The sequence below is a fragment of the Verticillium alfalfae genome, genomic scaffold (genome assembly GCF_000150825.1).
Source record: "Verticillium alfalfae VaMs.102 supercont1.10 genomic scaffold, whole genome shotgun sequence".
NCBI classification, from domain to species: Eukaryota; Fungi; Ascomycota; class Sordariomycetes; order Glomerellales; family Plectosphaerellaceae; genus Verticillium; species Verticillium alfalfae.
This window is the reverse complement of record NW_003315029.1, coordinates 367,604-379,111: the sequence shown is the minus strand read 5'-3', so window position 1 is coordinate 379,111 and position 11,508 is coordinate 367,604. Positions and strand designations below refer to the sequence as shown.

General features: G+C 54.0%; 5 protein-coding genes across 5 annotated transcripts; 4 read left to right on the top strand and 1 right to left on the bottom strand.

Moving 5' to 3' along the window:
- Positions 1-1,593: 1,593 nt before the first annotated feature.
- VDBG_07543 (phosphotransferase enzyme family protein) lies at positions 1,594-2,190 on the bottom strand (the record flags this gene model as incomplete). The annotated part of the gene is made up of 2 exons (XM_003002038.1): positions 1,594-1,878; positions 1,966-2,190. 2 exons carry the CDS (start codon positions 2,188-2,190, stop codon positions 1,594-1,596), a joined length of 510 nt encoding a protein of 169 aa, XP_003002084.1.
- Positions 2,191-4,514: 2,324 nt separating this feature from the next.
- VDBG_07542 (nuclear protein SNF4) lies at positions 4,515-6,277 on the top strand (the record flags this gene model as incomplete). The annotated part of the gene is made up of 3 exons (XM_003002037.1): positions 4,515-5,006; positions 5,225-5,348; positions 5,622-6,277. The coding sequence occupies 3 exons, from the start codon at positions 4,515-4,517 to the stop codon at positions 6,275-6,277; spliced, it is 1,272 nt and encodes a 423-aa protein (XP_003002083.1).
- A 1,018-nt stretch (positions 6,278-7,295) lies between these two features.
- VDBG_07541 (conserved hypothetical protein) lies at positions 7,296-7,547 on the top strand (the record flags this gene model as incomplete). Its single annotated transcript, XM_003002036.1, has 1 exon — positions 7,296-7,547. A coding segment is annotated over one exon (252 nt), but the record flags the coding sequence as incomplete, so codon positions are not given.
- A 421-nt stretch (positions 7,548-7,968) lies between these two features.
- Positions 7,969-10,139, top strand: VDBG_07540 (conserved hypothetical protein; the record flags this gene model as incomplete). The annotated part of the gene is made up of 3 exons (XM_003002035.1): positions 7,969-7,971; positions 8,104-8,932; positions 8,992-10,139. 3 exons carry the CDS (start codon positions 7,969-7,971, stop codon positions 10,137-10,139), a joined length of 1,980 nt encoding a protein of 659 aa, XP_003002081.1.
- A 168-nt stretch (positions 10,140-10,307) lies between these two features.
- VDBG_07539 (conserved hypothetical protein) lies at positions 10,308-11,348 on the top strand (the record flags this gene model as incomplete). Its single annotated transcript, XM_003002034.1, has 1 exon — positions 10,308-11,348. The coding sequence occupies one exon, from the start codon at positions 10,308-10,310 to the stop codon at positions 11,346-11,348; it is 1,041 nt and encodes a 346-aa protein (XP_003002080.1).
- Positions 11,349-11,508: the final 160 nt, after the last annotated feature.

Below are 11,508 nucleotides of genomic sequence, written 5' to 3'. Positions count from 1 at the left end.
GTTGATGCGATGGATGTGATCGAGGCAAGATTTAGGGCGGAAGAAGGAGCAGCAGTGAATGCTCTGTTGCGTTGTCCAGGTTGACGCTGCTCCACCATAGCACAGGAACCCAGGAGCAAGCAACAGGGAGCAACGAGCAACGAGCAACGATGTGGAGTGGAGCAGCAGCACCCGCGCACCGGACCCAAGGGTGGAGCACCTCCTGCCCAAGCCTCGACGAATCTGTGTGCCTGTGATTGGCAGGCGGCTGCTGCACTTGTGGGACGGGGAGAACCTCAGGGATGGCATCCCAGAGCCTCGCTGCTTTTAGCCTGAGCCGGGGCTGAGCGGGCCCTAAGCTTGGCATCAAGGAGGATTCTGACATATTGAGCTTGTTTAGGAGTATATAGATAGAGCTTTGGCCTTCACGCATCTCCTAGCTGATAATAGGAGTCCGGTTATTCACATTCTGTTGAGTCGCTATCAAGTTGCTAGTCTGGTGGGCGTAAGTTCGATGTCACTGGGTGCCATGCAAGTATACGAAAGACGAGTCAGTTTGAAGCGATCTTCTTCAATCTGGACGGTGTCGTAGGCTCCAGGTGCATTTGCGCAAGGACTCCTTGGCTGATACTGAGGATAGATGCCCGGTTCTGCCAGCAATGGTCCTCCTTTCGCGCTCTTGGGATGCATTATGGGGACGACATGATCGGTCACAAGTACCTACCAACACGTAACTATCAGCCGTCCGCTCTATTTCTTGTGTGATCGCCCTATCGTGAAGGGGTAACCCTTTACTGCTGCCTTTGCATCAATAGACTCGAATAGGGCATCCCGGTATTCGTGGTCCAGCCCCGTGGGTAGATAGTTGTTATTAGGGAACAAGCTGAACGTCTCTACTGAGGCGGTGGTCGCCTCAGTTACATCATCAAAAGTGTTCTGGAGAGCTGGCCCTGTAATGTAGGAGACGACGCGCGACGCGTCAAGGAGGTGGGTTGCTTAGTCATTTTCCACGGGGTCCTGTAACGCATTGGATTCACAGGCACCCGTAAACTTATGGTGCTCCTCCCAGGGTTGAACATGAACCGTCCATTGACGTACGACGACTAGTTCTCCATCGACTTTCATCAACTCGAGAGGGTAATTTTCATGCATCACCATATGGCTTCTCAACCCGAGGAACACCATACGGACAAGATGGGCAATGTGTTCCTTACCTGACCCGCGCTACCCGCAAATCTTGTGGTTGAGTGCCAGCCTCGAGTTGATGAAATACTGATGAAACGCGTATCTAAAGACACATATTTTGTCCAACCATCCTCAGCAATGCAGCTTCCGGGACATAAGGGTCGAGGATGCGTTCCACCTTCTCCCCCCAGTCATCACACCAGTCGAAGTAGCTAAAACATGATGCAAAAGCCCAGTAGCTCGGGTACCAACCTGCATCCTCCCAGTCGAGAACTGCTGCCACCTTGAAACGGCGTGTCCCAGTGTCTCCCTCAGTAGCCAAACGCGGCTCTTCCTGAACGATGATGTTCTTTCGCTGAAAGTCCGAGTGTGTAAAGACGCTCGCGTGGCCGCTCAGTACAGTCGACAAGTGACGTTCAAAAAAGTCATTCATCCAGCCATGCTCGCCACACGAGGCCCAGTAACCACGCGACCGCAGTATGAGTGCGCGATTGACATCCTCTTCGTTTGTGAACGGGCCAGTGATGCGGGGGTCTTTCTCGACAGACATGAAATACCGATGCTGAATAGGTCCTCCGTATACGCCGCCGTAGTGTCCCGGCGAGGACAGCATTCGTAATCGATCGCACACGTGTCGGAGCTGGTGCACGATGGGCGTTTTCTCATCTTCCGCAAGGGATGGCAGAGATCGCTCAACTGGGTGCCGGGCACGTACTCCATGACCAGGTAAAGCTTGTCGTTCTCGCGATACATTGCGTAAATATGAGGAGCGGGCACTTCACTTGCGCATTGGGATTACACGAGCATCAGTGCATGCCCTTCGTTCTCAAACACGAACGGGCCGTATTTGACCACGAAGATCTCCTTCACTAGAACTGTGCGCCGAGCATTGGAGTCGAAGATGCTGGGGAACTCTTCGGTGGCGGCTTCGATCTCCTCGCTGGTTGGGAGCGGTTGAGGCAAATCATCCGCACCGCAGTACCAAGGCAGCGAAGGGGGCCGTAGCGTTTGTTGGGCTGTAGACATAGTTGAATGATAGTTGCTGCAAGACAACCGAATTGTCATCATTGTTCAGCGTGGAATTAAGGTCGCAGGAAAGTCCCCGTGGAGATACTAGGTAGTACGGGGGCGGCTTTGAAGCGCCTGGTTGTTCTGGAGCGCCAACTGCATAACAAGCTCTCCAAAAATCTCGGATGCTCGTCCAATGATATTGCTGACATTGCGGGTCTAGGCACATCCGACTCAAGTCTCAGCGTTTCGCCACAAATGTGGCCGGGAGTTCTGGCACTTGCGGTGAAGATACGCATCTCAGCAACCATCGCAGGACTTCAGCCACCAGGGGCATGGCCTACAGGTACCTCTGAAGGGCAGTGCTCAGCTACGTGCCCCAAGTTGCTCCCCCACCAAGCATGCAACTGGAGAACCTCGGCCATAGACACTAGGTATGAAAACGGAGCCTGTTAATTCCTGGGATCCGACAACTTTCTACAAAGCCGACAAGCCAAGATGATCGCTGATAGAGTGGACGGGATAGGCGGAACAGCTGGCGAACCCTGCTCTCTTCAAGCATAAGTTGATATGAGGTCTTTGACGGACATGTCGTTTCTTGAACTATTTTGACTATGCAGCAAGTGATGATCACCTGCCTAGTGTAGCACCTTCTACAAGTTCTATTCGTTAACTGATTTGATTCTTGGCCTGGGAGCCTTGTGTTTTCATTTACTAAATCTATGTGCTGGTGTAGGGTGTCAGGAATCTTGGCAACGCTTGATCATCTCTGGTCCAGATTACGCAACCCCAGCCAGCGCGAGGACTGGGGCAACTACACAAGGCGAACTTGGCCATGAGCAATGCTACTAGTGTAGTTATTGAACAAGTCTGCATACGGACCATCATTCAACAATCGTTTTGCCAAGGATCACGGCTGAGCCAAGTCACCTCCATAAAGGCCTCCCTTAATCAAGTCAAAAACCTGAAACACATAGGCTTATGTACTTAGATTCGTTCGTAGTCAGGAGTGCCTTCTCTAGGCAATCTCCACACTCGGTATACATCTGTAGCTCGCTACGAGCTCAAATGTCGATCAATCACTCGTCATATGTTCGCGGAGATCTTGACTTCCTTGACTGGCCCTTGATTTTTGAATGTTATCTGAAAGGGAGCTCTTGCATCGGACTGTTGGTGGACATTAGATAGTATATGCTAGCACGTTTAACAGCGTTGCACGATCAATTCTAAAGACAATGCCAAGACTGCTTCATAATTTGCGAACTCGCGCGCGCCCGTATCTTGGGGCGGCTCCTATACCTGACTCCCCTCCTCTCGTTGATGATCCTCGAGAAGCCTGAGTTCTGGGAGTGGATTTCCCTTGAATTTTCCTCCGCATCCACGGCCTTGCGGGGTTTGGCAAGAACGTCTTGAGCTGAGCTTGAGTAAGAGCGGCAAGGACGCTAACCTAATCAGTCCATCACCATGAGGCAGGGGGGGATAAAACGAGAACCTGGCAAGGGCACACCCCGACCGGACCTGCAGCACACTGCACGTCCCAAAACCGTGGCCCACCTCATCCTCAGGAGCCTTGGGAGTCTTGGGAGCTCCCCTCCAGCTTGCCAACCTCCAGTGACTGTTGCGATGTTTTAGTGCTTGGCGCCCTGAAGAGACAGAGGGCTCTGAGCACGGGCCAACTGTTGCTGCCCTCGCATGTCTGCCTGTCTTCATCTGGGCCGCCTCACTCTGTGGATTCCGCCCTGGTTCACTGTGAGGTAGGTAGGTGCTGAAGGCCGAAAGACGGAAAACTTCAATCACCAACAGAGCAGCCCACCGAGCCGGATGAAGGGCGGGCTCACGAAATGATTATTGAAATTTAGACTTCTAAGGTTATTCACGTACATTGCGGCAGTAAATCGGGAGCTCCCATGAAATATGAGCTCATCACCACAATCTTATCCTTATCTCCCGCATCTGCCTTACCTATCTCCCTCGACAAAGCCCTCTTCCGCCAACCACAGCACGTACACCCCCTCCAAAGGACCCCCCCCCCCTCCCCTCCATCTCCCCTTCCCCCTAGCCTCCGATCGCCCAGCTCCTCCTCGTCTGTCTGGCCAGTCTGCTCATCCGTCGCTTGTGCCAGCCGACAGCCCACTCAACCCCCCCCAAGCAGTACCGGATTTCCTGCAGGCCTTGCTCTCCGGTTGATCAACTTCGCCTTTCGACTCATCAACGTCCGAGAGGAGGTGTAAAAACATCGTCGAGTTTTCAATTTTCGCCAGCGTTACACGACAGCTCGGTGGACGGGCGCATGCGCCAATCACTAGCTCCCACAAGTCCCCTCCGGCTCGGTGCGACCGACGATGCCTGACCACGACATGGACCTTGAAAATAACCCCGCCGCGGCCGCGCCCGCCGATTCTGGAGCTGAAGCCGGAACTGTCCCTGAGCCTAGAGTCACGGTTGCAGCAGAAGTGGCAGCAGCAGCGCTCCCACCACCAGCACCACAAGCACCACCACAAGCAGCGACAGTACCACCATCGTCTTCAGGCCCAAAGCCCAACGCCAGCCCCAGTGGCAGTGGAACACAGGCACCTCCCGTCTTCGCTACCGCGGCCTCGATTGCCAGACCGAACGTTTCCTCCTCCTCTGTTTCCCAGTCTCATCCCCAACCCCACGCTCACGCACCCCAACTCGCCGCCCCAGCGCCAACACACGGTCAAGGTCACGAGCTTCCTTTCGTCACACCCTCCTCCTACCTTCGCCCCAAGCCCGCCCCTTCGGCGGCCGCTGCGCGCACAGAAATGACGGCGAAACCCCTAAGCCCGCTCGATAAGGAGCAGATGCAGGGCCTGGTAAGAGCTTACCCTTGCACATCTTGTCCCCTCTGCCTGTCATGCCTCGTGCTTCATCTCGTGCTCTGTCTGCACGGAAGTCTGCGAAGCGCGGGGGTCGCATGCCCTTGAGACAGGTCGACCGCCCGGGTGCAACCTCCGTGACGACTAGATGCGACACCGGCCCTGTCGTGGCAACTCGTAGCACCCTATGCTGACCACTGCCTCGCCCGTCATAGAGAGCCATTCGGGAGTTCCTCAAGGTCCGAACCAGTTACGACGTCCTGCCCTTGTCCTTCCGATTGATCGTGCTCGACAACGACCTCCTCATCAAGAAGAGCCTGAATATCCTCATCCAGAACTGTACGCTGCCTACCGACCCCGCATTCTCCTACTGCTGTCGCGTGCGTGTCCTAACCAGACTTGCCAGCAATTGTTTCTGCCCCGCTATGGGATTCGCACTCGTCGACCTTTGCCGGCCTGTTGACGGCGACCGACTTTATCAATGTCATCCAATACTACTGCCAGTTTCCTGACGAGATCAGCAAGCTCGACCACTTCCGACTCAGCAGCTTGCGGGGTACGAATTGAAAGGACTCGACAGGAAAAATGGGCAATGCTAACCACGGCAACCAGATATCGAGAAGGCCATCGGCGTGTCGCCACTAGAGACTGTCTCGGTCAACCCTATGCGCCCCCTATACGAGGCATGCCGCCGCATGCTGAAGACGAAGGCCCGCCGAATCCCCCTTGTAGACCTTGACGACGAAACGAGGAGGGAAACTGTTGTTAGTGTCATAACCCAGTACCGAATCCTCAAGTTTATCGCCGTCAACAACGAACACAACACAGTCATGCTGAAGAAGGCGGTCAGAGATGTCGGCCTGGGTACCTGGGGCCACCTCGCAACGGCACACATGAGCACCTCCGTCCTCGACGTCGTGTCCCTCATGGTCAAACATGACATATCGTGCGTTCCTCTGGTTGACAAACATAATCGACTACTCAATGTCTTCGAGGCGGTCGACATCATTCCCTGCATCAAGGGAGGAGCATACGACGACCTGTCTTCCAGTGTCGGTGAGGCACTCTGCAAGCGACCGGACGATTTCCCGGGTATCTACACCTGCGGCCCCGAAGACCGGCTGGACTCCATTTTTGACACGGTGCGCAAGTCGAGAGTGCATCGCCTCATAGTGGTGGACGATGAGAATCGATTGGTAGGCATCATCTCCCTATCCGACATCCTCAAGTACGTCCTCCTTCACGGAGAGGAGGACGACTTGAGGTAGGGGTTCCCTGCCAATCAGCTACACATGACACGCAACGACCATGATGGATGACGGACACTATGAACGGAAGGGGATGGAGCACTATGGATCGGGGGATCGGAGAACAGGAGAACTAGATATGGGAGGTGGAAAGATCTTTGATGCTTTTTCTGCACTGCGTCTGAGAGAACGGCCTTCGCTGGGAGGAACCTGCCAGATGTGAGAGTCTCATTCATGTCATCCGCATTTTCTTTCCTTTGTCACACGCTATAGAGGACCTGCTCACCTGCATGAGAGACGGTCCAGATGATCGCTCAATGTTTTGACCTGAAAGGGTGGTCTGAAAGGGTGGTCCGCGGTATTGAGCTTCGGGATTCAGTTGAATCTAGTCTGTTCTGGAACCGTTGTGTCTTTCATTTTTGTGCGCTAATCGTGTGTGCAGACTGGCGGAGATATCCTAGGTGCTTGTGTATGCTGTGGTGCCTCCTGTTGGCGATTTTGGCGACTCGACAAGAGCCTAATCAGCTGCAGACTACAAATAGCGTATGGGAGGGCAACTGCAGATATCTTGTCAGCAGCAGGAAGGTTCGATTCACGGGGCGCAGTCACACCCTTGACAGACTGCAGGTCAGGAAAGAGCACTCTACCATGGTCACCAGGTCGGCTCAGGCCAAGACGTGAACAAAGAGCACAACCAGGCATCTTCCCACCATGGCAAGCTTTCTACAGTGGCCACGCTATTTCACCATCCGCAGCTCTTCCACAGCCACCAGGAGCGGCATCTCCGTCTTGCAGATTTTGACATACCCCCTTAGACACCTTGAATACCATCTTGGCACCACTGGCCTTCATTACCTGCATTCTTCTCACCCGCACGAATTACGCATTTCAACCTCGCGTTATGCAGTCTTACAACATAGGTTCGGGCGACGTCCCCAATCCATCATTCTCGACAAAGTTCTCGAAAGAAATGGAGTCGGAAACTCAGAAGAGCCACGCCAGCAGCACTGCGCCTACGAGCTTCCTCGTCCCTCATAGTATGCCGGTTCCTAGGCAGTCGTCTGCGTCTCATTACCCGCGTCTTGCAAATTCGGACATTGTCCCTGCGCCGTGGACCGGTTCCAGTCGCAGGACCAAGTGTTTGCAGAGCAGTGCGACCTGGACGTCATCCAGCGGCGACCTGGCCATGTTTTCGGACACTGATGAAATCGAAGACAGGCAACACTTTGTGGTGGAGTACAACAGGTTGGCTAAAAAGGTTCGTTTGAGACTGGTCTCCGTGCAATTCTCAAGTTGCTTACCGGAGGTGAAGCATGGAATCCGTGTCCTAGTGGCGGACGATTTTGTGAAGGGAAAGGTGAGACGCCTCTATATTGTGGTGAAGCTTGACATTGATGGAAACTAGCGAGACACATACCCCTCGACCATGACGGAGAAGAGAAAGTGGTGGTCGAAGATACTGCGGACGCCGTCTACAGAGCAACGAGAACACAAGGAACAATCTGGTGGCCACGTACCACGACATCGACGGAGCGTCAGTGACCTGGCTCTGAAGATGATGCACGGTAGAAAGGAGTCGCAGAAGCGACTAAGTCTACAAACCATGGTCAGACTTGGTGGGAAGAGCATGTTTTATCTTCCTGCCGAATATGCTCCTGGGGCTTTAATGCTCCCAACATGCTTTCGGGCCACGGCGCAGTATCTCGCGCAACATGGTATGTTCGCTCTGATCATCCTGCTCAGCAGTACTGACGCCATCAGGTCTCGTGACTCGCGGCGTCTTCAGAATCCCCGGCTCACAACGCATCGTCAATGCTCTCTTCGACTACTATTGCTTCGAGGGCCAGAATGAGGAGGTTGCCCGTACTGTTCGATGCCCGAACCTTCCAACCCACATCAACGCTGGTCCTCATGACATTGCATCGGCATTCAAAAAGTTCCTCGGAGTTCTGCCTGGAGGTATCCTCGGATCACTAGGGTTGTTTGACGCACTCGTCGCCATCCACAGTCAGTCCCGTGCTGAGCCCGAGTTCATCAGAACGAGGCAAACCAAGATACGAGGTCGAATGATCGCACTGGCCATTGGAACTCTTCAGTCACAATTCCATCGTGAGCTTCTCTGTGCCGTCTTTGGTCTGCTCTCTCTCGTAGGCCGTCAAGCGGAGATCGCGCCCCACGAGGACGGTCTGGGCCATCCTCTTCCAACATCTGACCTCATGGGTTACAGCGCCCTTGGTATCATATTTGGACCCCTACTTATTGGCGACCTACTCGATACGTACAACATGAGAGTTGCTTACCCATCCTCAGGGCTTCTCTTGTTTCCTACGACCCCAGCAAAACTCAAGAAAGAAAGGTTGCGCAGCAAGACTATGGTTTCGGAGCATTGTCCCACAATTGACAAGATACTGATCGCCAACGAGATTGCTGAGATGATCATCACTCACTGGCGAGACGTCGTCAGAAATTTACGAAGCCTCTCTGTTTTGGCCGGCAAAGGGAGGAGCAAAGAAAATTCCAATGGAAATTTGGCGAGTGGGAGAGGTTTCTTGAGAAGCTCAGTTTCAGAGCCATTCAAGCTTAAACAGCCTCCTGGCTGGGAAGGCCATAGTCCTGATGTGCCAGGGGCCGGTCGTACTGGATCACCAACGCTCGATACACCCACACCGGCTCAAAGTATGTTTTGCCCTGGAACTTAGTCATTCTTGATTCTGATTATGTTGATCGTGTGTTAGGGCGTGGAGGGTTGACGAGTCAAAGTATTTCCAGCAGCACAGCCGACATTCTGTCCATTCGACGGACCCGACCAAATTCGTCTTACTCTAATTCGATCACTAGAATTCCTCCCAAAAGTTCACTCAACCCTCTTTCGCCAACAGCGGAGGAGAGTGCTTCTGACTATGGCGCGCCGAAATGGCTGCCAGAGTCAACCTCACCACAACATCCCCCAGACACACAAGACCCAATATGTGCAATGCCAAACACAAAGCAGCCGTTTCCATCGAACTTGGCAAAGATGATGACAGCCGCGAAGCTCAGCCCTGCCGGAAAGACGAAATCATCTGCAAATGGCACACCCCGGCAATCAGTCGAAGTGCCTCGAAACAGCTGCACGTCTGGGAATAATCGTGCTACGCCTGCAACTCAGCCGATGACCACGCCAGCTGCGAAATCATGCAGTTCGCAAGATGCGACCAAACCTCGATCATCTACAAGAGCCAGTCCGTCGCTTCAGACCCTTCAATCTCGGATACTCTGTCAATCAACGGGGAGCGAAGGAGGCGACGAGTCAGAAAACATTCCCCGTTCGCGACGTTCACCGGTACGTCCCCCCTTTGAAGCTAGCAAGAAGAGCGGTCTTCGGCAATCGGATTCAGGACTTGTGTCCTCACGTATCCGCTGTTTCATGAAGACGGACCAGGAAGGCTGGCCGGAGCAAGGAATAGTAGGACCGATTCCCAGTCGTGGACAAGGATATTCATCCGAGGAGAGCAAAATCACGGCACGGCAGGTCGCAAGCCCAGCCGTCGGACAGAGTGAGCACCAAAGTATCCAGAAAAGAACCACTTTCCCGAAGCGTCAACCTGTTGCAGGCAGCTCCGACGTGGGGAATTCGAGCCTGTCAGACTGGCGAGTCATCATGAAAGCCGACATGGAGGTCGAGTCACGCTCACTTGACCAGCGGAACACCAGCGGGGCTGGATCCAACCAAACGGTCCGCATTAACAGCAATATGCACGACGAGCGCATGTCTGAGAGAGAGAAAGAGCGGGAGAATTCTATCCAGATTACGCCAAAAGAGTTTTTCAAGGAGTTTGACGTTGCTATGAAGGAGCCAGTTCACACCGATGCTTCAAGAACAGATTCGCTGGAAGCACAGTAGGACAATGCTTCCCCGAAGACTAATATTACATCTACAAGATTGAGTCGCGCATCCGCAACACGGACCTGCGATGATCAAATTGGTTTGATAAGCTTCGCGAAAACCTCCGTATCAGCGCCAGGACTTGACCAAAGTCGGAGAGAAAGCTTGGCTTCGCAAGCCGCCGAAATGGCGCAGCGCTCAAGGGCGTCGACTATGCGAAGTTTCATAACACTTTCTCGATCTGAGAACATGGCATTCTCCACTCCGAAGACTGCTCTCCGCAAGTCAGCATCGCGGCCTGGAGGTGTCAAAGCCATGGCAGCGATGTGGGAGGGAGCATCCAAGGACTCATCATTCATCGCCACACCAGCACCAGCCACTCGAAAGCAGGTCGACACTGTGTCAGGGTCGGTCGTCTCACCATACTCAGAAAATGTCACACCGCCGAAAACAGTACCGCCCGTCAGGCTAACGTATGATCGTTCGTCAAGTAAAGGCTCTGCCAAGGCCTTCAGCAGAGGATCGCTGCGGATAGGAAGCGGAACAAAAAAGCCTCTGAAGCCATCAGCTAGTGATAGCACGACGCTGCGCGCAGCCTCCCGCACTGAAGAAACATCACCATCAAGAGCACTTGCGGCTTTTCGCAAGATCCAATTGCGACAGACGCCAGAGCTGTCCAAGAACGAGGCAGCCTCTCCATCTGCTCCACTGCTCAACGATAGCCCTGATCATCTCCCGAGCCTCGGCACGATGGTTCCCCAGGAGGAAGAGCCGCCAGTTGACAGGCACATGAACTTTTCGCGGCCACCGTCTGCTATTTCAGGTGGCCCTTCTCATGGCCATGATCACGACAATCACGACCCCGAGGGTGATCCTTTCCTACCAGTGCCAACAGCAAGTTCTGTTCCTGGAGGGGGGAATTGCCTATTGCATGCACAGATTCGAAACTTGCAGAGGCAGTTGGAGGCCCGTGACGAGGAGGCGTCTTCGCTCCGACGGCAACTCGAGACGCAAGAGAACATGGACATTGGCACACTGAGCGAGCAGCTGCGGGAGAGCAAGAGAGAATCGGCCATGTGGAGGTCACGAGCCGAAGCGGCAGAGAGGCGGCTGACAGTGTTCGAACGCTTCACCATGCGTCTCCGGGATATTCGGGTCCCACAGGTAGATTCGGAGGCTGCAGCTGATGACGAGGCGGCCAGGGAAGTACACGAGGAGGGGGCATGAATCTGACGGCAGCACTAAAACGACCCGGACTGAGGAAATTGGTGTTTTGACCAATCGTATCCGACAGGTCGTTGAAGGGGTTGGATTGGTGCCAGGAGCTCAGCGCCGCCAGCAGCACGACCAAGTGACGGAGACGCTTCGGACGTGGGTGGGAATCAGC